Below are 27,730 nucleotides of genomic sequence, written 5' to 3'. Positions count from 1 at the left end.
ATACACCATGGAATATTATGCAGCCATAAAAAACAATGAGTTTGTGTCCTTTGTAGGGACATGGATGAACCTGGAAACCATCATTCTCAGCAAACTGACACAAGAACAGAAAATCAAACGCCTCATGTTCTCACTCACAGGTGGGTGTTGAACAATGAGAACACATGGACACAGGGAGGGGAGCATCACACACTGGGGTCTGTCGAGGGTAAATAGGGGAGGGACAGCGGGAGGTGAGGAGTTGGGGAGAGATAGCATGGGGAGAAATGCCAGATATAGGTGATGGGGGGGAAGGCAGCAAATCACACTGCCATTTGTGTACCTATGCAACAATCTTGTATGTTCTTCACATGTACCCCAAAACCTAAAATGCAATAAAAAATAATTTAAAAATTTTTTTAAAAATAGGAAGAAGAAAAAAAAAACAGGGTCGGAGAACGTCTGGATAGCTAAACACTTGAAGGTTCCTAGCAGGTGGTGTGCCTGGAGAAGGCATGGAAGCTCTTCATCCCTTTCCATTAGCTGGCCCTCTGCATCTCTTCATCTGTATCCTTAGCAATATCCTTTACCATAAACTTGTAAATGTGTTTCCCTGACTTCTGTGAGCTACTCTAGCAAACTAATTAAAGGCAAGGAATCCTAATTTATAGCTAGTTGGTCAGAGCTCAGGTAAAATAACCCGGGGCTTGTTACTAGCATCAGAAGTGGGGGGCAGTCTTGGGAGTTGAGCCCTCAACCTGTGGTATCTGACACTATCTACAGCTCCACAGTGTCAGAATTAAATTGAATTAGAGGACAACCAGCTGGTGTCTGCTGCAGAACTGATTGATTGGTTGTTGGTGGGGAGAAATCCCCACATACTTCGTGGTGATCAGAGGTCACAAAAGTCATTTGTGTTGATTATTGTGGCATGAGAGCAGAGGAAAAACAGGTTTTTTTTCCCACAGAATGCTGTAGCTCGCTGTGTATAACACTACATTGAAACCCCAAAACTGAAGATAAAATTGGTCCAAAACAAAATTTCCTAATACATTAGTAAAAGTTTCCTTAAGCATAGATATAATCAAATTCTATTATTTAATCTCAACTAGGTGAGTTACTCATGAATAATCTGAAGTGGACTGCTTTAAACAAAACTAAGATACGTACTAACATCATGATTCCTTTAAGTTTTTTGCAATTTTGGTTTTACAACACATTTCTCTTAGAATCTTTCAGGAGACAGAAACTAAGTTTTCTGATTTTACATTTTCCTACCTTTTCCTAAAAGAACCCTTGCCTATAATCAATTATCTACTACTCAGTCAATACGAAGAAAAGAGGGGTGATATACTGAAGCCAATACAACTGACTGAGAAAAGTCAAAAAATATAAAACACATTCGTAACGCACAGATAGCAATGTCTTTTGTTATGTGCAATAAAACATTTCTTTCTGAACCAAAAAGCCCTAATGGATGCATCTTCCACTGAAGAAAACAAGAAGCAGTGTCTGAAGTTCTCTTGAATTCATGACACAAAATTCATTATTACGTATTATCATTCTAAAATCCCAGCCCTATAGATATATAAAAATCCACTCGTGACTTCTATATAAAAAAGAAGTTTATATAAAACATCTATATAATTCTTATGGGATAAAATTGTTCCAGGTGGGCCCCCAATATAATCCCTCTTCTAAAATTATGTGTATTCCTTAGTTATTCTGATGGTATAGAAAATGGATGTGTGAGCAAAGATAAACACAGAATATTATTTTGCAGTACAAAATAACATCGAGTATTAAACAGCTGAAGTAGTAACATGCTACTTAAAAGTGACTTCTGCCTAGACTAAACTAGCCTTTTTTGTTCCTAAATGAAGTCAAAAGAATTCTAGTGGGACGAGCACAGTGGCTCACGCCTATAATCCCAGCACTTCTGGAGGCTGAGGCAGGCAGATTACCTGAGGTCAGGAGTTTGAGACCAGCCTGACCAACATAGTGAAACCCTGTCTCTACTAATAATACAAAAAATTAGCCAGGTGTGGTGGCGGTAGGCGCCTATAGTCCCAGCTACTCAGGAGGCTGGGGCAGGAGAATGGTTTGAACCCAGGAGATGGGAGGTTCCAGTGAGCCAAGATCACGCCACTGCCCTCCGGCTTGGGCACAACAGAGGGAGACTCCATCTCAAAAAAAAAAAAAAAAAAAAGAATTCTAAAGGAGCTTATAATGAGTTGACAAAAGACATCATACTCTTTTGCCAAGTTTACACACGGCAAACCTAAAACTGGAATGATCTCCATAAGCTGTCTACAGTGCTGAAAAGTAGTTTTGCTCAGCTTTCAAGATAATTTTATGTTGTAACTATGGTAAATTAATATCACAAATAGTGTACAAAAACAAAATAGGACCAATTTTAAACAAAATAAATATCTCTATATATCCACCTGTTTACTACACAAAATGGCTAATTCGAAGTCACTTGCCATTTCTGCGTGAAGGCTTCTGCACTGTCATTGGTGGGCAAGACTGGGCGGATGCTATGTCTGAAGAAGCAGTAGAGCCTGTATGATGAGCCTTTACCTTGTCAGCCCAACTGACACCTGTGGGAGCCAGACGAGGAGCTGGCACTGTGCCAGTTGAACCTCTATGGAGAAAAATAAACACATTTAATAGATTAAATATAAAAGAAAAACTTCTGCATATATGCTAGATATATTTAAAATTTAAATTATGTGTATGAATATCCACATATACAGAATAATAATTTGCCATCGCAATTTAAGGCAAGTATATTCATAAATTTATCTTGATCTAATACTTCATTAATTTTACATAGTATAACATATTATAACGTATGGAAATAAACAGAAGAGAATAAGGATTAAAGCCCTCAGTTGTTTCAAAGAAAAATTCACTTAAATGAGGATGCTTTTAAAAAATCATGCATAGGTAACTTAAAGTTTTTATTTTCACTTATGTGTTTTAATGATACAAATATGGGCCAGGCGCAGTGGCTCATGCCTGTGATCCCAGCACCCTAGGAGGCCAAGGCAGGGGGAATCACTTGAGGACAAGAGTTCGACACCAACCTGACCAACATGGTGAAACCCCATCTCTACTAAAAATACAAAAATTAGCTGGGCATGGTGGTGTGTACCTGTAATCCCAGCTACTCAAGACGCTGAGGCATGAGAACTGCTTGAGCTCAGGAGGCAGAGGTTGTAGTGATCCAAGATCACACCACTGCACTCCAGCCTGGGTTACTCCATCTCAATTTAAAAAAAAAAGAAAGAAAGAAAAAAATATAAATATGCATTAATTTGTCAATCTTGATACAGACACTGTTAAACAGGCTTTTTCTTTGTGTACATTTCTTACATGAGCCACAAGCACGATGCTTCACTGACAATATCTAAATTTGGTTCCTTTACAGTAGACTAAAATTCAGTGATGTCTATTATATAATTTAATGCACAATTCTCCTTAACCTTAATATTTTCCCTAAACTTTGATAGTTGTCCTGTCTACTCCTCATTTAACAGAAACAGTTCCCTCTATCAAAGCTTCACAAAAATTTATCACAGTTTTCATGAAAACAATGACTCTTTTTACACTCATATTTTAATAGTTTACTTAATATTTGAATTATGAGTTAAAATTATGAAAACAATTCACATAAGCCAAGTTTGGTAACACCACATTTGAAGTAAATATATCACTCAACCAGGAAGAGCAGAAGTGAGTAAATATACAAAATGTAGCCTATGAGGCAAAATGTTCCTCAAACTGAAAGAAACAGTATATTCTACAATGATAATGAAGTCTGAATTAAAATGACACAGTTACGTGGAGATCAATATGAGAACTTTTACCACACATGAATTAACAACTTTGAGTGTTAAACCATACACTATATAACATTCTGAACCACATACCAATGAAATGCATTAGAGAGTAAGTTTCCTTAAAATGGTGCATGGATATACAAATGTTTGTTTTCATTTGCATATGTATCCTTTCCCCACTCCACTATGGTTCAATTATTAAATGGTCCCAAAGCCCATCAACCTTTAAAGGCAATACTATCTAATAACTCCGTAAAGGAACTTGAAAGCAAAAGTCTGATTCTATGAAACACTTCATCAGCTTTTACTAAGTGACGTACAGTGCTAGGTACTGAGAATAGAGAGATGTGACAATAATCTTGCCTCAAATAAGATCCTAGTATAAATGCAAAAAAAAAATAGACATTAAAAGAAAAAGCATAAGACATTGCAAATGCAACAATAAAACTGCATCCAAGGTTGAGCAGTAACAAGAGGTGAAAGCTATTAACTGTGACATGAAGTTGGAAGATAAAAAGCAATCAAGAAAAGTCAGGTTTTAACAGAGAAAAGAAAACTGACCAAGCAGACTGCTTACCAGTCCTTTCATTACACAGCAGATGTTAACACTCACTCTAAATGAACAGAATCCAAAACAACTTAAGTCTTAAAAGCAATTTTTTTGTTTGTGAAAAACAAATGTGACAAATTTTTATTTATTATACTTTAAGTTCTGGGATACATGTGCAGAACATGCAGGTTTGTATATACAGGTATTCATGTGCCATGGTGATTTGCTGTACCTAGCAACGTGTTCATCTACATTAGGTATTTCTCCTAATGCTATCTTTCCCCTGCCCCCGCAACGGGCCCCAGTGTGTGATATTCTCCCCCCGCCCCGTGTCCATGTGTTCTCATTGTTCAACTCCCACTTATGAATGAGAACATGTGGTGTTTGGTTTTCTGTTCCTGTGTTAGTTTTCTGAGAACGATGGTTTTCAGCTTCATCCATGTCCCTGTAAAGTACACGAATTCAACCTTCTTTGTGGCTGCATAGTATTCCATGGTGTATATATGCCACATTTTCTTTATCCAGTCTATTATTGATGTACATTTGGGTTAGTTCCAAGTCTTTGCTATTGTGAATAGTGCTGCAATAAACATATGTGTGCATGTGTCTTTATAATAGAATGATTTATAATCCTTTGGGTATAAACCCAGTAATGGGATTGCTGGGTCAAATGGTATTTCTGGTTCTAGATCCTTGAGGAATCTCCACACTGTCTTCCACAGTAGTTGAATTAATTCATACTCTCACCAACAGTGTAAAAGCGTTCCTATTTCTCCACATCCTCTCCAGCATCTGTTGTTTCCTGACTTAATAATGATCCCCATTCTAGCTGATGTGAGATGGTATCTCATTGTGGTTTTGATTTGCATTTCCCTAATGACCAGTAATGAAGAGCCTTTTTTCATGTCTTTGTTGGCCACATAAATGTCTTCTTTTGAGAAGTGTCAGTTCATATCCTTGACCTACATTTCGATGGGGTTGTTCTTCTCTTGTAAATCTAAGTTCCTTGTAGATTCTGGATATTACCCATTTGTCAGTTGGACAGATTGCAAAAATTTTCTCCCATTCTGTAGACTGCTTGTTCACTCTAATTATAGTTTCTTTCACTGTGCAGAAGCTCTTTAGTCTAATTAGATCCCATTTGTCAATTTTGGCTTTTGTTGCCATTGCTTTTGGTGTTTTAGTCATGAAGTCTTTGCCCATGCCTATGTCCTGAATGGTATTACGTAGGTTTTCTTCTAGGATTTTTATGGCTTTAGGTCTTATGTTTAAGTTTTTAATCCATCTCGAGTTAATTTTTGTATAAGGTGTAGGGAAGGGGTCCAGTTTTCTACATATGTCTAGCCAGTTTTCCCAACACCATTTATTAAATAGGAAATCCTTTCCCCATTGCTTGTTTTTGTCAGGTTTGTCAAAGATCAGATGGTTGTAGATGTGAGGCGTTCTTTCTGAGGCCTCTGTTCTGTTCCATTGGTTTATATATCTGTTTTGGTACCAGTACCATGCTGCTTTGGTTAGCATAGCCTTATAATATAGTTTGAAGTCGAGTAGCACGATGCCTCCAGCTTTTTTTGCTTAGAATAGTCTTGGCTATATGAGCTCGTTTTTGGTTCCATATGAAATTTAAAGTAGCTTTTTCTAATTGCGTGAAGAAAGTCAATGGTAGCTTGATGGGGATAGCATTGACTCTGTAAATTACTTTGGGCAGTACCACCATTTTCACAATATTGATTCTTCCTATCCATGAGCAAGGACTGTTCTTCCATTTGTTTGTGTCCTCTCTTATTTCCTCGAGCAGTGGTTTGTAGTTCTCCTCGAAGAGGTACTTCGCATCCCTTGTAAACTGTATTCCTAGGTATTTAATTCTCTTTGTAGCAATTGTGAATGGGAGTTCACTCATGATTTGGCTCTCTGTTTGTTATTGTTGTATAGAAATACTTGTGATTTTTGCATGTTGATTTTGTATACTGAGCCTTTCCTGAAATTGCTTATCAGCTTAAGGAGATTTGGGGCTGTATCAATGGGGTTTTCTAAATAGACAATCATGTCATCTGCACGCAGAGACAATTTGACTTCCTCTCTTTCAATCTGAATAGTCTTTATTTCTTTCTCTTGTCTGACTGCCCTGGCCAGAACTTCCAATACTATGATGAATAGGAGTGGTGAAAGAGGGCATCCTTGTCTTGTGCCTGTTTTCAAAAGGAATGCTTCCAGTTTTTGCCCATTCAGTATGATATTGGCTGTGGGTGTGTCATAAATAGCTCCTCTGATTTTGAGATACATTATATCAATATGTAGTTTATTGGAAGTTTTCAGCATGAAGGGGTGTTGAATTTTATCGAAGGCTATTTCTGCATCTATTGAGATAATCATGTGGTTTTTGTCATTGGTTCTGTTTATGTGATGGATTACGTGTACTCCATTGTTGAACCAGCCTTGCAACCCAGGAATGAAGCTGACTTGATCATGGTGTATAAGCTTTCTGATATGCTGCTAGATTTGGTTTGCCAGTATTTTATTGAGGATTTTCACATCAATGTTCATCAGAAATAGCACAACTAACTGAGGCTGAAATACCATTTGAGGCAAACAAATGGCTAACCAAAAAACTTAAAAGGAAAAGCTTGAGAATGAGCTATCCATGGGGGATTTGAAAAGTTCTTGCAAATTCCTAAAAATCAAGAAGGCCACACACATATGCAGGTTGTGTGCATACCTAGCAACAATTTGAGAGGACCCTAATGTCTCACCTATGACTTGCCTTGAGGCTTTAAGAAAGGAATAATTGACAAGCAAAGGCAGTTATAATCTGCCAGAGCATTCAAAGTATGCCCCAACAGACACACAGACCTAGGTGAGAACTAAGAGATTTATTGGCTCAAGGTATGTAAGGAAACCTGTCAAATCATTACTTGATGTTAACAAAACATACTTTGTTGTATAGCTACATACAACATACATCAACATACAGCCATCTTGCATGTAGCCATACAACAATGTATACAGACATCACAGAATGAGTTAAGTGTAGCACTAAACTAACAATAACAACAACAGTTACAATCCTGGAGGGTAGCTATCTGATCTGCAAAGATGTCACATTTTATTATTTAAAACACCTACTTTTCAACAACAACAACAAAAATCAGAAGACGTGCAAATAAACAGTAAAGTATGGCCCATTCACAAGAAGAGCAGTGACAGGAAGCCCAGACATTGGACTTTGTAAACAAAGACTTAAAATCAGCTATTAATTACATTTAAAGAACATCCAAGTGGTCAGGTTCAGTGGCTTGTACCTGTAATCCCAGCATACTGGGAGGCCAAGGAGGGCGGATCACCTGAGGCCAGGAATTTGAAATCAGCCTAGCCAACACAGTGAAACGCTGTCTCTACTAAAAATACAAAAATTAGCTGGGCATGGTGGCTCAGGCAGCTACTTGGGAGGCTGATGCGAGAATCACTTGAACCTGGAAGGTGGAGGTTGCAGTGAGCCAATATCTCACCACTGCACTCCAGCCTGGGCAACAGAGTGACTCTGTCTCAGAAAAAGAAGAAGAAGGGAAAAAAAAACAACGAACATCAAAGAACAAAAGGAAACCATGTTTAAACAACTAAGGAAAGAAATAAAATTTCACCAAATACAAAATATCAATAAGGAGAGAGTAAATATAAAAAGGAACCACAGAGACATTCCAGAGTTGAAAAGTGTAATAAATGAAATAAAAAATTCACCAGAGGGACTCAGTGGCAGAATTGAACTGGCAGAATAATGTTTCATGAAATGTGAAAGGTAAATTAAGTAATCCCAGCAACTTGGGAGGCCAAGGCAGGAGGATCATGAGGTAGGTAGTTCAAGATCAGCCTGGCTAACATGGTGAAACCCTGTCTCTATTAAAAATATAAGCAAATAGTTGGGCATGGTAGTGGTCACCTGTAGTCCCAGCTACTCAGGAATCACTTGAACCCGGGAGGTGGATGTTGCAGTGAGCCAAGATCGCACCACTGCCCTCCACCCTGGGCGACAGAGTGAGACTTCGTCTCGAAAAAAAGAAAAAAAAAATATTTAGTGTGTGGAACAGAAAGAAAAAAGAATGAAGAAAAATGAACAGAGGGCTGGGTGTGTTGGCTCACACCTGTAATCACAGCACTTTGGGAGGCCGAGGCAAGCAGATCACTTGAGCTCATGTGTTCGAGATCAGCCTGGATTACATGGCAAAACCGTCCCTACTAAAAATACAAAAATTAGCTAGGCATGGTGGCACATGCCTATAAATCCAGCTACTCAGGAAGCTGAGGCAGGTGGCACACGCCTATAAATCCAGCTAATCCAGGAGGCAGACATTGCAGTGCCTCGAGATTGCATCACTCTATTCTAGCCTGGGAAATAAGCGAGACTCTGTCTTAAAAAAAAAAAAAAAGAGAGAGAGAAAGAAAGAAAGAAAGAAAGAAAAAAACAAAAGAAAAATGAACAGATCCTCAAAGACCTATGAGACAGCATCGCATCAAGAGTACGAACATGTGCATAGTGGAATTTTCAATGGAGAGAAGAGAGTAAAAGGGGCAGAAAAAAACATCTAAAGGAATAATGGGCAAAACCTTCCCAAATTTGATTAAAAACATTAAATACATATCCAAGAGACTGAACAAACTCCAAATATGATAATCTCAGAGATCCACACATAGAGATATCATAGTCAGAGGAACAAAAGCCAAAGACAGGCAATCTTGAAAGAATCAAGATATAAGTGATGGATCACAGTCAAGGATCCTCAATAACAGCTGATTCCTCATAAGAAACCACAGCATTCAGAAGGCAGTCAGGAAACAAAGGGCTGAAAGAAAGGGCTGTTAACCAAGAAGTCTACGTGCTACAAAACTACCCTTCAAAAACTGAAAGATAAATGAAGACACTGAGAAAATCTGTTACTAACAGACCTGCCCAACAAGAAACACTAAAGGAGTCCAGGCTGAAATGAAAGGACAAAAGATAGTAATCTGAATCCATACGAAGAAATAAAGACTCCAGCAAAGGACTGGAAAAGGAAACTCTACAGGTAGGCTATATAAATGTAGTTTTTGTTTGCAACTCTTTTCTTCTCCTATCTGATTAAAGAGATACAACTGCATAAAACAGTAATTTTAAAACTGTGTTGATGAGCTTGTAATGTAGAAATCATGTAATTTGTATGACAGTAACACAACGTATGATATATATTAATATTTAGATCTGTTGCAAAGGAAATTGCTAATTCGTGTTATAAAATATTTGGAATGAAATATGTCAATTTTAATCTCTGAATTACTATTTATGTTTGAATATATTACATATCCTAAAAGCTAAACTTTAATCTCCTGGATTTTAACTTCTTTTTTTTTTTTTTGGGACACAGTCTCATTCTGTTGCCCAAGCTGGAGTGCAGTAGTGTGATCTAGGCTCACTGCAACCTATGCCCCCATCAAGTAGCTGGGATTACAAGTGTGTGCCACAACACCCAGCTAATTTTTGTATTTTTAGTAGAGATGGAGTTTCACCACATTGGCCAGGCTGGTCTCGAACTCCTGACCTCAAATGATCCGCCCACCTCGGCTTCCCAGAGTGCTAGGATTACCGGTGTTTTTACTTAGACAATTTCAAACATATCCACAATGCAGGAAGACAGATCCCTTGGTAAACGCAGCTCTTCCCCCTCTGGCTTGCAATTTTCAGGCAAAATATACCAAGAATGCAACATCTTGAAATAAGAAGGAACTACCCGCAATGGCCCAGGCTTTGTCCTTATCCCCGTAGAAAAGAATGTCCTCCAACGCTTGTACTCTGTAATCTGAGTGACATCGGTGTTTAAAACCCAGAGCAGGGTGCTTCTGGAGTCTTTTGGCTGTGGTAATAAGTGGAACTCCCATAAGTTAAACTCCATGCCCTTGGTTAGCTTTCCTGAGTCCTGGGGGACAATCTTGCCATGGATCCTAAGCTTCTGTTGATTCTTGCTGGCTACCTGTGAGTAATAACATTGCTTTACCCGACTTGTGCAAGTCAGTATATGACTCACCAAACTCCTCCTCTAGCAACCGGGTTTATGTAAAACCTTCCAGCAAATCTAGGAACCTTAGCAGAAATTGATTTGATGAGATGTTTAGAGTCCTCCCCGGGATTGCTAACCAACACACAGTGTTCCCCTCCTAAGTGCTGGAACCTGTATACAGTATTCTGCATAACATATGCATGGACATTTTTATAGTAGAAAATCAGATTCATAATACCATAACATCTAAGAAAATAATTCACTGTAATGCAACTCCTAGTAGTTTCATCTTAGTTTGTCTCACCCAAAATTTAAGCTTCGTCGAGCATTTGACGTTACATTTATTCTATCTGTTGATGGACTTGGAATCACATGACGTCCTGGAGACATCTTCTTTACTTCCCATGCCAATGATGTTGGTCTGCCAATTCAATATACAAACCAGATTAAATTAACAGAGAAAAGGGGAAACAAATAATCTTTTCTCTTGGCTGCTAGTGGGTGAAAAAATAATCCTACTTTTCAACAGAAAAAAAAATCACAAGATGTGCAAAATTTTCTCTAGAGCATTGATTACCAGAAAGTTACCACACTACCAGTGAGAAATCATAGTTGATAAATGATTCAGGATTTTCTAATGACTGCAGCATAGCAACACTACTCCAATTACCTCAAAAAGGTCATGGGGTTACAGGGATATGAGATACACTACTTATTATTTATAAGCTTCCATATACCCAGCTTAAAAAATGTTAAAAATGCAATGATACTACTTCAATCTACTGTCTCTGATACCCTGGAGAAGTTTGTGAAACAGGTATCAAGAGAAAGAATATGCTAACGGTTAAATGATGAGTGGGAAAATATAAAGTGTCCTTCCTCTACCTCTTAATCACTCATGAGAGGAGGAATATAAAGATTTCACTGCTCTTTGCTGGGAAATCAAAGAAATGTAACTTAATGTCTACTCCTTCTCCTTCACTGGCCCCACAACCAATCAGTTGACAGGATGTGTAACATGCCCTCACTCCAATCTCCATAAATCCCATGGGTATTCCTGTGTCTTACTCTCCATTTCCCTTCAATCTTGCCATCTGTTAGTATCTGCTTTTAAAAATTTCATGGGCAAAATGGTATTCAATTGTCTTTGTTTTGTAAATTATATGTTTATTATAATTACTAATGAAAATAAACTTTTTAACCAACCATCTAAATTTCTTCATTTGGGATGTACATGTTGGTATCTTTGCCTCATTTCTTCCACTGAGATTTGCACCATTTTCTGATTAATTTGAAATAGCTTACTACTACTTTTATGGCTAAAAATCCATTTGCATTGGTGATACAACTATTTTGCCTTTAATTTTTCCTTTTTATTTGGAAACATTTGTTTTCTTCCTATTCAATCAAGGGTATTCAAAATTTTTCTTTGTGGTGTCTGCCTTTGTCTTACAAAGACCTCAGATGTAAAACAAATATATCAGTATTTATCTACATTTTCTTCTTTAAATACATACGACTTCAGTTTTTACATTTAAATCTCAAGGTTAGCCAAAATAAATTTTGATGCATGATTTGAAGAATGCAAGATGGATAATGCCATCTATACAGCATTTAAGACTGCTTTCCGTATCTAGGAGCTGTCTCATGAGGCAAAGAAGAGAAATGCTGATAACTGGTGAAAGTAGAGTTTAGGAATTACTTACATGTCTAAACTAAACTGCTCTTTTGCCTTTGTACATAACCAAAATAATACTAATTCCATTAGATAACCTATCTCTGGAATAGCTCATTCTCCCTGCTACCTTAATCTGAGTAGTCATCATCTCTAAACTACATTGCCGTATCTCAACCTTCCTACATGGCAGCCAAAATGATCTTTTAAAAACATAAATCTGATATGTCACTTTCTTACTTTAAAACCCTTTATTGGCTTAAAGGCAAATCCAAATCCCTTATCATTTCTACAGAGCTCTACACAACATGGTCCTATACTAGCTCTCTAGGCTCATCTCATGCCACTTTTCCCCTACATGTTCTTTTCACTCCCGCCCTACTAAATTCTAAATTCCTTGATTACACTGTGCCCCCTTCCACTTCAAAGACATCACACATACTATTAGCATTATCTCAAATTACTCTTTTCTCTTTGTCTAACTCCTGCTTAACAACTATGTCTCAATTTAAATGTCACCTCCTCAGGGAAGCCTTCCTAGACTTAGCAAACTGGCTAAGGGTGCTTTTTCTTATACTCCTAGAGTAAACTGTATTTCTTCTTGATGACACTGGGCACATTCATACTTACTTAACATCAACCTTTCCTGTTAGAAATGCACTTGGTCCATTCAGGCTGCTACAACATACCTTACAACTGGTAATTTGTCAACAACAATAAGAAATGTGTTTCTATAGTTCTGGATGCTGGGAAGTACAAGATCAAGGTGCAGCAGATTCAACGTCTGAAACAGGCCCTGTTCCTTATAAAGATTATCTTTTAGCTGTGTCCTCACAGGGTGGAAGGGGTAACAGCTCCCACTTCTTTTATATGTCACTAATCCTATTCGTGAGGGCTCCACCTTCTCAATTTAACTACCTCCTAAAGGTCCCACCTCTTAATACTATCACACTGGTGATTAAATTTCAGCATATGAATTTTGGGAAGGCACATTCAGACCATAGCATGCACTATATACTTTATGAGGGGTGGGACTGCATCTGTCCTCTTCACCACAACAGTCCTAGAGCTTGGCACACAGCATTCAGATATTGTGTGCTGGTTCTAAATGAATCTTTCTAAAGAAGCTTTCATCTCATATTATTCCCCAATCAAAAATCATCAATTTTCCTCATTGCCTAATACATTAAAAAGAAATACTATATCTTTCCCTACATCACTTTGACTTCGCACATGCCCTACACTTACATAGCTGTTTGAATTTACTCCCTTCACCGAAATGGCCAACCAGTTGGTAAAATCCATCCCATCCTTGAAACACTTCTTCTGCATCCTCCGGAAATCTTCCCTGATCTATCCTCCAAGAGAGATTTGTCCTTCTCTGAAGAACCATAATAGTTTTTTATACTTAGTTCTATTTTCAATCACACTTAGACTCAAAATTCCATGAAAGTAAATGTGTCACATTCAACAATTAAATTTCTGTACTGAATAAAGTAATAAACAATTAATACTCACTGATAAATACCGAATAAATATTTGTTACTTAATTGAATTTAAAAATGCAGCACCTGATTTTTAGATTTTTACAAGTTTCAAGTCAATATGAGGTCAAGTCCATTGTCATTTTCAATGACTGCTATTGAAAACTGCTATATGATAGAAATATTGAGATCAGAGAACTCATTACCTGCTTTGAGCATCTGTCTTCTCTAGCTTTTCCTGAAGCTGAATCCAGTCAATCAATGCTTTGAAATCTCTTACATAGTTATCCAGCATCATTAGCACCTCCTAAAACAAACAAAAAAACATTAAATTCCATTCTGAGACTAAAAACTTTGAAGAAAAAAAACACAATGAACAACTTAAGAATTAACAGTTTTTACATTATACTCTTCAATGTAAAAGCTGCATAACTTATTGATATAGTTTTTGCTTTTTCATTCTGTTTAGTAAGATAATAAAAAATATAATCGGTTGAAAAGTCTAAAGGCCAAGAAATGATATTCATGTTTCTTCTCAAAACCTCCCCCAACAGCCATCCTTTCAACCTTTTTATTATGAATTTTAATATACAGAAAAGTATAAACATAAATGTTCAAATAAATTATCATAAAGACCCTTGTAACTACCACAAAGTACACAAACATAAATCTACAGACAAGTTACTATAAAGCAAAGACCCATGTAACCATCATCAATGACAAAAAATATAACAATGCCAATCTAAAAGTTCCCTGGTGTCCACTTCCAATCACTATTTCCATCCCTCCACCAAGTTAACCATTGCATTGATTTCTAATCATTTATTTTTACCTGTTTTTGAAATGCACAGAAATGAACTCTTACAGCATCTATTATTTGTTTGCTTATTTGTACCTCTGTTTACTAGGTTCACCAATACTGAAAGGTATACCTACAATTCATTTATCATTGTCCGAAGTCCTTGCTGAACTGTATTCTGTCTCATCCAATCTACTGTGTATGTTTATTGAATGATATTTGTATTATTTTAATATCTATCTAATCGGCTGTTGATAAACATTGGAGTGATTTCCAATTTTTGGAAACTACAGATTATATGCTGTTATTCATGTGTAGGTCTTCTGCACATTTATGTAAATTACTGGTAAGTATAAGCCCATGAGTGAAACTGCTAAATCACAGAGTAAGCATATGTTCCACTTTAGCATGAATGCCAAATTGTTTTCCAAAAGTGGTTACCCCTCCCATCAGCAATGCATGTGAGCTCTCCTTGTTTCACATCCTTGAAAAGTAGCAGGATACAAAAACCAACATTCAAAAACCTGTTGCATTCTTCACATCAATAACAATCTGTGTTAAAAAGAAATTTTGAAAATCTTATTTATGATAACATCAAAAGAATACTTAGGAATATAACAAAGGAAGTGAAAGATCTATGTACTAAAAACTATAAAACACTGATTAAAGAAACTGAAGAAGATGCAAATAAATAGAAAGCTATTCCATGTTTATGGGTTGTAAAAATTAACACTGTCAAAACATTCATACTATCCAAAGTGACATGCTCAATGCAATCGCTACCATTTTTCACAGAAATAGAAAAAAACAATTCTAAAATTTGGATGGAACTACAAAAACCTTTAAATAGCCAAAGCAATCTGGAGAAAGAAAAATTAAATTGGAGGCATCACACTTCCTGACTGTAAATTACATTACAAAGCAATAGTAATCTAAACTGTAATGACAGGCATACAGACAGACATGAGGATCAACAGAACAATGAAACACAACAGAAAGCCCAGAAAAAACCCAAGCATATATGGTCAACTAATTTTCAACAAGGCCACCAAGAAAACACAATGAGAAAAGGCTAAACTCTTCAATAGTGTTGGGAAAACTGAATAACCACATGTAAAAGAATGAAACCGGACCCTTATCTGAAACCATACACAAAAACAAACTCAAAATGGATTAAAGACATAAACATAAGACCTGAAACTATAAAACTTCTAGAAGAAAACAAAAGCAAAAGTTCCTTAATAGTGACCTCAAGCAATAATTTTTTTTGATATCACACCAAAGACTCATGCAACTAAAACGAAAATATCCAGGTGAGACTACATCAAAATAAAAACTTTCCTAAAAATAAAAAGAAAACATTCAACAGAATGAAAAAGCAGACTACAGACTGAGAAAAATATTTGCAAACCCTGTATATGGTAAGCGGTTAATATCCAAACTACATAAGGAACTCACACAACTCAATAACAAGAAAACAAATAACTGATTTAAAAATGGGCAAAGAACCTGAAGAGGCTGTTTTCAAATAAATAAATAAATAAATAAATAAAAACAGCCAACAAGCCTAAGAAAAAGTGATTAACACCACTAATCATTATGAAAATGCAAATTAAAACTATAATAAGATATCACCTCACATCTGTTAGAACCACTATTATCCAAAAGATAAGAGATAACAACTGTTGGCCAGGGTGTGGAGAAAACCCTTGTATGCTATTTGTGGAAATGTAAATTGGTATAACCATTATGGAAAACAGTATGAAAGTTTCTCAAAAAACTAAAAATATGACTAACATATGACCCAAAAATCCCTCTTCTGAGTATATATCCAAAGAAAATGAAACCAGCACCTCATAGAGACATCTGTACTTCTATGTTTATTTGCAGCATCATTCACAATAGCCAAGATATGGAAACAACCTTAAGTGTCCATCAATGGATAAACGGGTAAAGAAATTATGGTGTACGCATGTTCTCACTCATAGGTGGGTGTTGAACAATGAGAACACGTGGACTCAGGGAGAGGAGCATCACACACTGGGAGCAGTTGAGGGGCATAGGGGAGAGACAGTGGGGGGTAGGGAGGGATAACATGGGGAGAAATGCCAGATACAGTATTCCCCTAAAGTAAAATAAAAATAAAAAGATAAAGACATTGTGGTGTATATATACATACACATACATGCAGTCAAGTATCACTTAACAACAGAGATATACTGAGAAATGCATTGCTAGTCAATTTCATCATTGTGGGAACATCAGAGTATATTTACAAAAACCTTGGTGGTATAGCCTACTATACACCTAAGCTGTGTGTATGGCCTATTGCTCCTAGGCTACAAACCTGTATAGCAGAAACCTGACCCACACAACAGGAGGTGAGCAGTGGGCCAGTGAGCATTACCACCTGAGCTCCACCTCCTGTCAGATCAGGGGCAGCATCAGATTCCCATAAGAGCGCAAACTCTATTGTGAACTGCACATGTGAAGGATCTAGGTTGAATGCTCCTTATGAGAATCTAACGCCTGATGATCTGAGGTGGAACAGTTTCATCCTGAAACTACCCCGATCCCAATCTGTTGAAACATTGTCTTCCACAAAACCGGTCGCTGGTGCCAAAAAGGTTGGGGACTACTGCTGTACAGCATGTCACTATGCTGAATACTACAGGCAAGAGTAACGCAATACTAAGTATTTGTACATCTAAACATAGAAAATGTATAGAAAAATGTTATAAAATATTTTTTAAATTATACACCTGTAGCCCTTCCCATGACTGGAGTTTATAGGACTAAATGTTACTCTGGGTAAGGGACAGAGAGGAAGGGAGTAAGTGAGACGGTAGTGAGTAAAGACCTAAGACATTACTGTATGCTGCTGTAGACTTCATAAACTGTACATTTAGACTACACAAAATTCATACAAAAATTTTCTGTCTTCCTAATAAATTAAACTTAGCTTACTACAATCTTTTTAATTTATAAGCCTTTTAGTATTTTTTAAACCCTGACTCTTGTAATAACACTTAGCTTAAAACACAAACATTGTACAATTGTACAAAAATATCTTTATAACCTCATTCTATAAGCTTTTTTTCCATCTAACTTTTTTTCCTTTTTAACCTTTTTTGTTAAAAATAAAGACATGAACACACACATTAGCCTAGGCCTACATAGGATCAGGATCTTCCACCTTCACATACTGTCCCACTGCAAGGTCTTCAAGAGCAAGAAAATAACATGTATGGAGATATCATCTCCTGATAACAACGCTTTATCCTGGAATACCACCTAAGGACCTGCCAGAGGCTGTTTTATAGTTAACTTTCTTTTTGTAAATAGAAGGAATAAATTCTAAAAAACAATAAATAGTATAAAATACATAAGCCAGTAACATAATTTACTATAATCATCAAGTACTGGGTACTGTACATAATTGTATGTTCTATACTGTCATATGAATGGTAGCACAAAAGCCTTGTTTCTATCAGCATCATCACAAACACTGAGTAATATATTGTGCTACAACATTATGACAGCTATCATATCACTAGGTAACAAGAATCTTTCAGGTCCATTAAAATCTTATGAAACCACCATTGTATATGTGGTCTGCTGTTGACTGAAACATTGTTATGCAGCACATGACCATACAATGAAATATTATTCCACATTTAAAAAGGAGTTCCTGACATATGCAACAACATAAATAAACCTCAAGGACATCATGCTAAGTGAAATAAGCCAGACCTAGAAAGAAAAATAGTGTAAGATCTTATTTATATATACATAATATAAACAAAGTCAAATACATAGAGAGGAAGATCAGTGGTTGGTTAACAAGGTCACAGGGAAGAAGGAAACTGGGAGATGCAGATTAAAGGATACAAACTTTTAAATATGTAGGATGAACAGGTCTACAAAGTTAGTATACAATAATTCACCAAAAGAGTAGTTTTGGTACTCGTAACACACAAAAAAAGATGACTGTGAGGTGACAGATACGTTCATTTGCTTGGCTGCAGTAATCATTTTACTACGTATCTGATGTCAAAACACGTTAAGGGGCACTCCTACCAAGATGGCTGAACACGAACAGCTCCGGAGCGCAGTTCCCAGTGAGAGACATGCAGAAGGCAAGTCATCTCTGCATTTCCAACCAAGGTACCAGGTTGATTTCAATGGGACTGGTTGGACAGTGGGTGTAGCCCAAGGAGGGTGAGCCGAGGCAGGCTGTGGTGCTGCCCCACTTGGGAAGTGTAACTGGCCAGAGGATCAGGGACTTTATTCCCTCAGAACTCTGGTTCAGATATTGCGCTTCTCCCATCGCCTTTGCAACCCACAGTCCAGGAGAATGCAGCCAGACTGAAAAGCGCCACAAGTTACCAACACAGATCTGAGCGACCAGCTCCCGCCAGCCCCGCACAACAAGTTGTCCGCACAGATCTGGACGGAAGTTTTGACTGAATGCCTGGGGGATGGATCTACCCACACCCAAGAAAGAGGGAGAGCTGAAAGCAGGAAGACAGGTGACACAGCTTAGCAGGTCCCACTACCACAAAGACCAGCAAGCTGAAGCCCTCTCACTTGAGAGTTTTGCAGCCAGGACATCAGATTGAGCTTGACCTAGGACGATTGAGCTCGGTGGCATGAAAGGTGTCCGCCATTGCAAAGGTGAGTCTAACCTCACCTGTGTAAACAAAAGCCAGAGGACGCCTACACGGCAGCGGGGCTGAGTCCGAGGCAGCCCCCAGCACCTCTGCAAGCAGACAAGAAAGAGACTGCCTCCTTCAGCAGCTCCCTGACCCCTGTATAACCAAAAAAAATTGCCTCACACAGGAGAGCTCTGGCTGAACCTGGTGGGTGCGCTTCTGGTGCAAACATACCAGAGGAAGGATCAGACAGCAACACTTGCTGCTCTGTAGCCCCCGCAGGGGATTCCCAGGAAATAAAGGCCTGAAGTAGACCTCCAGCAGTCCTACAGCAAAGAGACCTGACTGTTAGAAGGAAAACTAAAAACCAAAAAGAAATAGCTTCAACATCAACAGACAGGATGTCCACTCAGAGACCCCATTCAAAATCACCAATTTCAAAGATCAAAGGTAGATAAATCCATGAACATGGGAAGAAACCAGCATAAAAAGCATGAAATCATCAAAGACCAGAATGCCTCTCCTCCTCCAAGGGATTACAATGCCTCACCAGCAAGGGAACAAAATAGGATGGAGAATGAGTTTGATGAATTGACAGAATCAGGCTTCAGAAGGTGGGTAATAAACTTCTCTGAGCTAAGGGAACATGTTTTAATCCAATGCAAAGAAACTAAAAACCTTGAAAAGAGTTAAACAAAATGCTAACTAGAATAACCAGCTTAGAGAAGAACATAAAACGACTTGATGGAGCTGAAAAACACAGCATGAGAACTTCACGAGGCTTACACAAGTTTCAATAGCCAAATCGACCAAGCAGAAGAAAGGATATCAGAGACTGAAGAACAACACAATGAAATAAAATGAGAAGGCAAGATTACAGAAAAAAAGAGTGAAAAGAAAAAAACAGAGCCTCCAAGAAATATGGGATTATGTGAAAAGACTAAATCTACATTTAATCAGTGTACTGGAATGCGATGAGGAGAATGAATCCAAGCTGGAAAACACTCTTCAGGATATTATCCAGGAGAACTTCCCCAACCTAGAAAGGCAGGCCAACATTTAAATACAGGAAATACAGAGAACACCACAAAGATACTCCTCAAGAAGAGCAACCCCAAGGCACATGATCATCAGATTCACCAGGGTTGAAATGAAGGAAAAAATACTAAGGGCAGCCAGAGAGAAAGGTCAGGTCACCCACAAAGGGAAGCCCATCACAGCTGATCTCTCGACAGAATCCCTACAAGCCAGAAGAGAGTGGGGGGCAATATTCAACATCCTTAAAGAAAAGAACTTTCAACCCAGAATTTTACATCCAGCCAAACTAAGCTTCATAAGTGAAGCAGAAATAAAATCCTTTATGGACAAGCAAATGCGGAGACATTTTGCTGCCACCATCCCTGCCTTACAAGAGCTCCAAAAGGAAGTACTAAACATAGAAAGGAACAACCAGTACCAGCCACTGCAAAAATGTACCAAATTATAAAGACCTATGATGCAATGAAGAAACTGCATCAACTAATGGGCAAAACAACCAGCCAGTAACAAAATGGCAGGAACAAATTCACACATAATAATATTAATGTTAAATGTAAACAGCCTAAATGTTCCAATCAAAAGAAACAGGCTGGCAAAGTGAATACATCGGCATGCTGTATTCAGGAGACCCATCTCACGTGAAAAGACACACACAGACTCAAAACAAAGGGATGGAAGAAGATTTACCAAGCAAATGGAGAGCTAAAAAAAAAAGCAGGGGTTGCAATCCTAGTCTCTGATAAAATGGATGTTAAACCAACAAAGATCAAAAGAGACAAAAAAGGGTATTACATAATGGTAAAAGGATTCATGCAACAAGAAGAGCTAACTATCCTAAAAATATATGCACCCAATACAGGAGCACCCAGATACATAAAGCAAGTTCTTAACAACCCACAAAGAGACTTAGACTCCCACACAATAATAGTGGGAGACTTTAACACTCCACTGTCAATATTAGACAGATCAATGAGACAGAAAATCAACAAGGATATCCAGGACTTGAACGCAGATCTGACGAAGTGGACCTAATAGACATCTACAGAACTCTGCACCCCAAATCCACAGAGTATACATTCTTCTCAGCACCACATCGCACCTACTCTAAAACTGACCACATAATTGGAAGTAAATCAATCCTCAGCAAATGCAAAAGAATGGAAATAATAAAAAACTGTATCTCAGACCACAGTGCAATCAAATTAGAACTCAGAATTAAGAAATTAACTCAAAACCGCACAACTACATGGAAACTGGATGATGACTGGATAAACAATGAAATGAAGGCAGAAATGAAGATGTTCTTCAAAACCAATGAGAATGAAGACACAGCAAACCAGAATCTCTGGGACACATTCAAAGCAGTGTCTACAGGGAAATTTATAGCAATTAATGCCCACATGAGAAGCAAGGAAAGATCTAAAATTGACACCCTATTGTCAAAATTGAAAGAGGTAGAGGAGCAAGATCAAAAAAATTCAAAAGCTAGCAGAACACAAGAAATAACTAAGATCAGAGCAGAAGTGAAGGAGACAGAGACACAAAAAACGCTTCAAATATCAATAAATCCAGGAGCTGGTTTTTGAAAAGATTGACAAAATAAACAGACTGCTAGCCAGATTCATTTAAAAAAAAAGAGAGAGAAGAATTGAATAGATGCAATAAAAAACAATAAAGGGGTTATCACCACTGATTCCACAGAAATACAAACTACCATTGGAGATTACTTCAAACAATTCTATGCACATAACTCAGTAAATCTGGAAGAAATGGATAAATTCCTGGACACTTGCACCCTCCCAAGACTAAACCAGGGAAGAAATGGATAAATTCCTGGACACTTACACCCTCCCAAGACTAAACCAGGAAGAAGTTGAAACCCTGAATAGACCAATAACAAGGTCTGAAGTTGAGACAGCAACTAATAGCCTACCAACCAAAAAAAGTCCAGGTCCATACAGGTTCACAGTTGAATTCTACCAGATGTACAAAGAGGAGCTGCTACCTACCATTCCTTCTGAAACTATTCCAAACAATACAAAAAGAGGGAATCCTCCCTAACTTATTTTATGAGACCATCATCATTCTGATACCAAAACCTGGCAGAGACAACTAAAAAAGAAAACTTCAGGCCAATGTCCATGATGAACATTGATGCAAAAATCTTCAATAAAATACTGGCAAACCAAATGCAACAGCTCATCAAAAAGCTTACCCAACATGATCAACTAGGCTTCATCCTGGGGATGCAAGGCTGGTTCAACATATACGAATCTATAAACATAATCCATCACATAAACAGAACCAAAGACAAAAACCACATGATCATCTCAATAGACGCAGGGAAGGCCTTCAACAAAATTCAACAGCCTTTATGCTAAAAACCCTCAATAAACTAGGTATTGATGGAAGGGATCTGTAAATGATAAAAGCTATCTATCACAAACCCACAGCCAATATCATACTGATCAGGCAAACACTCGAAGCACTCCCTTTGAAAGCTGGCACTAGACAAGGGTGCCTTCTCTCACCACTCCTATTCAATATAGTATTGGAAGTTCTAGCCAGAGCAATAAGGCAAGAAAAAGAAATAAAGGGTATTCAATTAGGAAAAGAGGAAGGCAAATTGTCTCTATTTGCAGACAACATGATCATATATTTAGAAGACCCCATTGTCTCAGCCCAAAATCTCCTTAAAATGATAAGCAACTTCAGCAAAGTCTCAGGATACAAAATCAATGTGCAGAAAGTACAAGCATTCCTATACACCAACAACAGACAGAGAGCCAAATCATGAGTGAACTCCCATTCACAATTGCTACAAAGAGAATAAAATACCTAGGAATATAACAAACAAAGGGTGTAAAAGACCTCTTCAAGAAGGAACTACAAACCACTGCTCGAGTAAATAAGAGAGGACACCAACAGATGGAAAAACATTCCATACTCGTAGTTAGGAGGGATCAATATCATCAAAATGGCCAATATCATGAAAACATCCCATGCTGATGGTTAGAAAGGATCAATATAATGAATACTGCCCAAAGTAATTTACAGATTAATCACTATCCCTAACAAGCTACCATCAACCTTCTTCACAGAACCGGAAAAAAACACTAAGCTTCATATAGTGCCAAAAGAGCACCCGCATAGCCAACACAATCCTAAGCAAAAAGAACAAGGCTGGAGGCATCATGCTACCTGACTTCAAACTATACTACAAGGCTACAGTAATCAAAACAGCATGGTACTGGTACCAAAATAGAGACATAGACCAATGGAACAGAACAGAGGCCTCGGAAGTAATGCCACACACCTACAACCATCTGATCTTTGACAAACCTGACAAAAGCAAGCAATGAGGAAAGGATTCCTTGTTTAATAAATGGTGTTGGGAAAACTGGCTAGCAATGTGCAGAAAGCTGAAACTGGACCCATTCCTTACACATTATACAAAAATTAACTCCAGATGGATTAAAGATTTAAACATAAGACCTAACACCATAAAAGCCCTAGAAGTAAACCTAAGCAATACCATTCAGGACATAGGCATAGGCAAGTACTTCATGACTAAAACACCAAAACAATGGCAACAAAAGTCAAAATAGACAAATGGGATCTAATCAAGCTTAAGAGTTTCTGCACAGCAAAAGAAACAATCATTAGAGTGAACTGGCAACCAACAGAATGGGAAAAAATTTTTACAATCTACCCATCTCAGGGGCTAATATCCAGAATATAAACAGAACTAAAGCAGATTTACAAGGAAAAAAACAAACCCATTCAAAAGTGGGCAAAGGATATGAACAGACACTTTTCAAAAGAAGACATTTATGAGGCCAAAAAACAAATGAAAAAATTCTCATCATCACTGGTCATTAGAGAAATGTAAATCAAAACCACATTGACATACCATCTCACGCCAGTTAGAATGGCGATCATTAAAAAAATCTGGAGACAACAGATGCTGGAGAGAATACGGAGAAATAGGAAAACTTTTACACTGTTGGTGGGAGTGTAAATTGGTTCAACCATTGTGGAAGACCAGTGTGGCAATTCCTCAAGGGTCTAGAAATAGAAATTCCATTTGACCCAGCAATCCCATTACTAGGTATATACCCAAAGGATTATAAATCGTTCTATTATAAAGACACACACACACACATATGTTCATTGCAGCACTGTTTACAAGAGCAAAGACCTGAAACCAACCGAAATGCCCATCAATGATAGACTGGACAGAGAAACTGTGGCACATATACACCATGGAATACTATGCAGCCATAAAAAATGATGAGCTCGTGTCATTTGTAAGGACATGGATGAATCTGGAAACCATCATTCTCAGCAAACTGACACAAGAACAGAAAACCAACACTGCATTTTTCTTACTCATAGGCGGGTGTTGAACAATGAAAACACTTGGGCATAGAGAGGGGAACATCACACACTGGGGTCTGTTGTGGGGTGGGGGCTTAGGAGAGGGACAGCAGCGGGGGAGGGATAACACTGGGAGAAATGCTTGATGTAGAGGACAGGGGGATGGAGACAGCAAACCACCACGGCATGTGTGTACCTATGCAACAATCCTGCAAGATCTGCACATGTACCCCAGAACATAAAGTACAATTTTAAAAAATTTAAAAGTTAAAAAAAGTTATAAACCTCATATATAACAAATATATATGTAAATAAACAGAATACCATTTACATTAAGACCCCAAAATATGAAATACTTAGGTATAAATCTAACAAAATATGTATAACATCTATATTTGGAAAACAACAAAACTGATGAAAAAAATTAAAGAACTAAATAAATGGAAAGATATTCCATGTTCATGGATAGAAAAACTCAATATTGTCAAGTTGTCAGTCACTTCTTTCCAACCTGATTTATAGATTCAAAGCAATCTCAATCAAAATCCCAGCAAGTTAACCTGATTCTAAAGTTTATATCGAGAAGCAAAAGACTCAGTAGAGCCTAGACAATTTGAAGAACAAAGTTGGTAGGCTAACACTACCCAACGTGAAGCTTTACTAAAAACCTATAGTAATCAAGACAGAGTGGTACTAGGGTAAAAGACCAATAGGGCAATGGAACAGAACAAAGAATTCAGAAATAGACTCATATAAATATAATCAACTGATCTTTGACTCAAGTACAAGGACAATAACAAGAACAAAAGATTGGTTTTTCAACAAATGATCTTTGACAAAGGTACAAAGGCAATATAAGGGAAAAAAGATTGTTTTTCCACACATGATGCTAAAATAAATGGGACTTCACATGTAAAAAAATTATGAATCTAGACACAGACCTTACAACCTTCACAAAAATTAATTCAAAATGGATCCTAGACCAAAATGTAAAATACAGAACTATACAACTCCTAAAGTATAACCCACAGGCAAAAAACCTAAATGACCTTGGGTGCAACAATGAATTGTTAAATACAACACTAAAGGCACAATCCATGAAAGAAAAAATTGATAAGCTGGACTTGATTAAAATCAAAACTTCTGCTCTGCAAAAGACAATATCAAGAGAATAAGAAGACAAGCCACAGAGTGTGAGAAACTTTTGTAAAAGACATATAAGGTACACTGCTATCTAAAATATACAAAGAACTCTTAAAACTCAGCAATAAGAAAAAGAATCTGATTAAATAATAAGCCAAAGTCCTTAACAGACACTTCACCAAAGAAGATACACAAATGGAAAATAAACATATGAAAACATGCTCCACATCATACGTCATCAGGAAAATGCATAAACAATGAGATATTATTACACTCCTATTAGAATGACCAAAATCCAGAAAACTGACAACAGCAAATGCTGATGAGGATGCAGAGCAACAGGAACCCTCATTTATTGCTAGTGGGAATGCATAGTGGTACAGCTACCTTGGAAGACAGTCTGGCAGTTTCTTACAAAACCAAACGTTCTCTTACCATGTGATCTAGGAACTGCACTCCTAGTAAATACCCAAAGGCATTTAAAAACTTACATCCACACAAAAAGCTGCACACAGATGTGTATAGTAGCATTATTCATAATTGACAAAACTTGGAGGCCACCAAGATGTTCTTCAGTAGGTGAATGGATAAACAAAGTGTGGTACATCCAGAAAATGAAATATTGTTCACAGCTAAAAAGAATGCTCTATCAGAGTATTTTGAAACACAGCGGGGGCCAGGTAAAGTGGCTCATGCCTGTAATCCCAGCACGCTGGGAGGTCAGGGTGGAGAGATCACTTGAGCACAGGAGTTTGAGACCAGCCTGGGCAACATAGTAAAACCCCATCTCTACAAAAAATACAAAAAATTATCCAGGCATAGTGGTGCATGCCTGTAGTCCCAGCTACTGAAGAGGCTGAGGCAGAGGAATCACTTCAGCCTGGGAGGTTGAGGCTGCAGTGAGCTCTGATCAAGGCACCACACTCCAGCCTACGTGACAGGGTGAGACCCTCTCTCAAAACAAAACAAAACAAAACAAAACAAAACACTACAGTGGGGCTGGGCACAGTGGCTATCGCCTATAATCACAGCACTTTGGGAGGCTGAGGTAGCAGAACTGCTTGAGCCCAGGAGTTGAAGACCAGCCTGGGCAACACAGTGAGACTTCATCTCTACTAAAAATTGTTTAAAAATTAGTTAGGCATGGTGACAGCATGACTGTAGTCCTAGCTACTCAGGAGGCTAAGGTGGGAGAATTTCTTGAACCCAGGAATTTGAAGCCAGCTTGGGTAGCACAGTGAGACCTCATCTCTAAAAATAAGTAATAAATAAATAAAAGTAAAGAGTACATACTGTATGATTCCAACCATACAACATTCCGAAAAAAGCAAAACTATGGAAAGAATGAAAAGATCAGTGGTTGCTGGGGTTAGTGGTAGGGGACCGGGGAGGAATTAACAGGAACAGAGGATTTTTAGGGCAATGAAGCTACTCTGTATATTACTATAATAACGAATGCATGTCGTCATACATTGGTCTAAAATCATAGAATGTACAAGACCAAGAGCAAACACAAATGTAAACTACGGACTTGAAGTGACAATGATTTGTCAACATAGGCTCATCAACTGTAACAAATATACCACTCAGGTGTATGATACTGATAATGGAGAAGGCTATGCATGTATGGGGGTAGGGAATATATGGAAAATTTCTACCTTCCTCTTAATTTTGTTGTGAACCTAAAACTAGTCTTAAAAAAACAAAGTCAAAACCAAGGAAAGAAAAAGAAAACGTTTGAAAAAGTAAATGTTTAAAATTTTACCAACATTTCTTAAGCAGCTAATACAAAGCTAAATATCTAAAGGCAACCCTGCACGATTTAAAACCAGTTTTCAATCATATGATGGGTGATCTGCCTTCTGTTACCAAATGTAGCACTTCCACTGACACTGAACTTCCAAAGACAAATTTTAAATTGTCTGGATCTGACAGAAGATCATCTTCAAAGCAGCTTAACTAAGACATATAAATCATCTGTGCCTACTGCACGATTCATGATTACCATTGCTGCTAATTGTGTCCTTTAAATAACACAAAATTATATTATTGTGACAATACACTCTACACACATGGCAAAGGTAATTTTTTGGTACTGATCACTTATGCATCTAAATGGAAATTAAAATTTTATGGAAGAAAAGACTGTAAAAGCA

At 37.6% G+C, this 27,730-nt stretch overlaps 1 protein-coding gene across 3 annotated transcripts in view; it reads right to left on the bottom strand.

Annotated features, from left to right (window-relative positions):
• Window positions 1-27,730, bottom strand: part of SCAPER (S-phase cyclin A associated protein in the ER) — a 537,506-nt gene that overhangs the window by 424,575 nt on the left and 85,201 nt on the right. For all 3 annotated transcript variants that reach the window (XM_032267297.1, XM_032267296.1, XM_032267298.1), the window contains 3 exons: window positions 13,766-13,866; window positions 10,705-10,821; window positions 2,466-2,626 (listed from right to left, as the gene is read on the bottom strand). In XM_032267297.1, coding sequence (XP_032123188.1) covers window positions 2,466-2,626; window positions 10,705-10,821; window positions 13,766-13,866 — 379 coding nt within the window. The remainder of the gene's footprint in view (window positions 1-2,465; window positions 2,627-10,704; window positions 10,822-13,765; window positions 13,867-27,730) is intronic.

Source organism: Sapajus apella, unplaced genomic scaffold (assembly GCF_009761245.1).
Source record: "Sapajus apella isolate SASKATOON/1434 unplaced genomic scaffold, GSC_monkey_1.0 scaffold168, whole genome shotgun sequence".
Classification (NCBI taxonomy): Eukaryota; Metazoa; Chordata; class Mammalia; order Primates; family Cebidae; genus Sapajus; species Sapajus apella.
The sequence above is the reverse complement of the archived record's forward strand: the minus strand, read 5'-3'. Positions and strand labels throughout refer to the sequence as shown.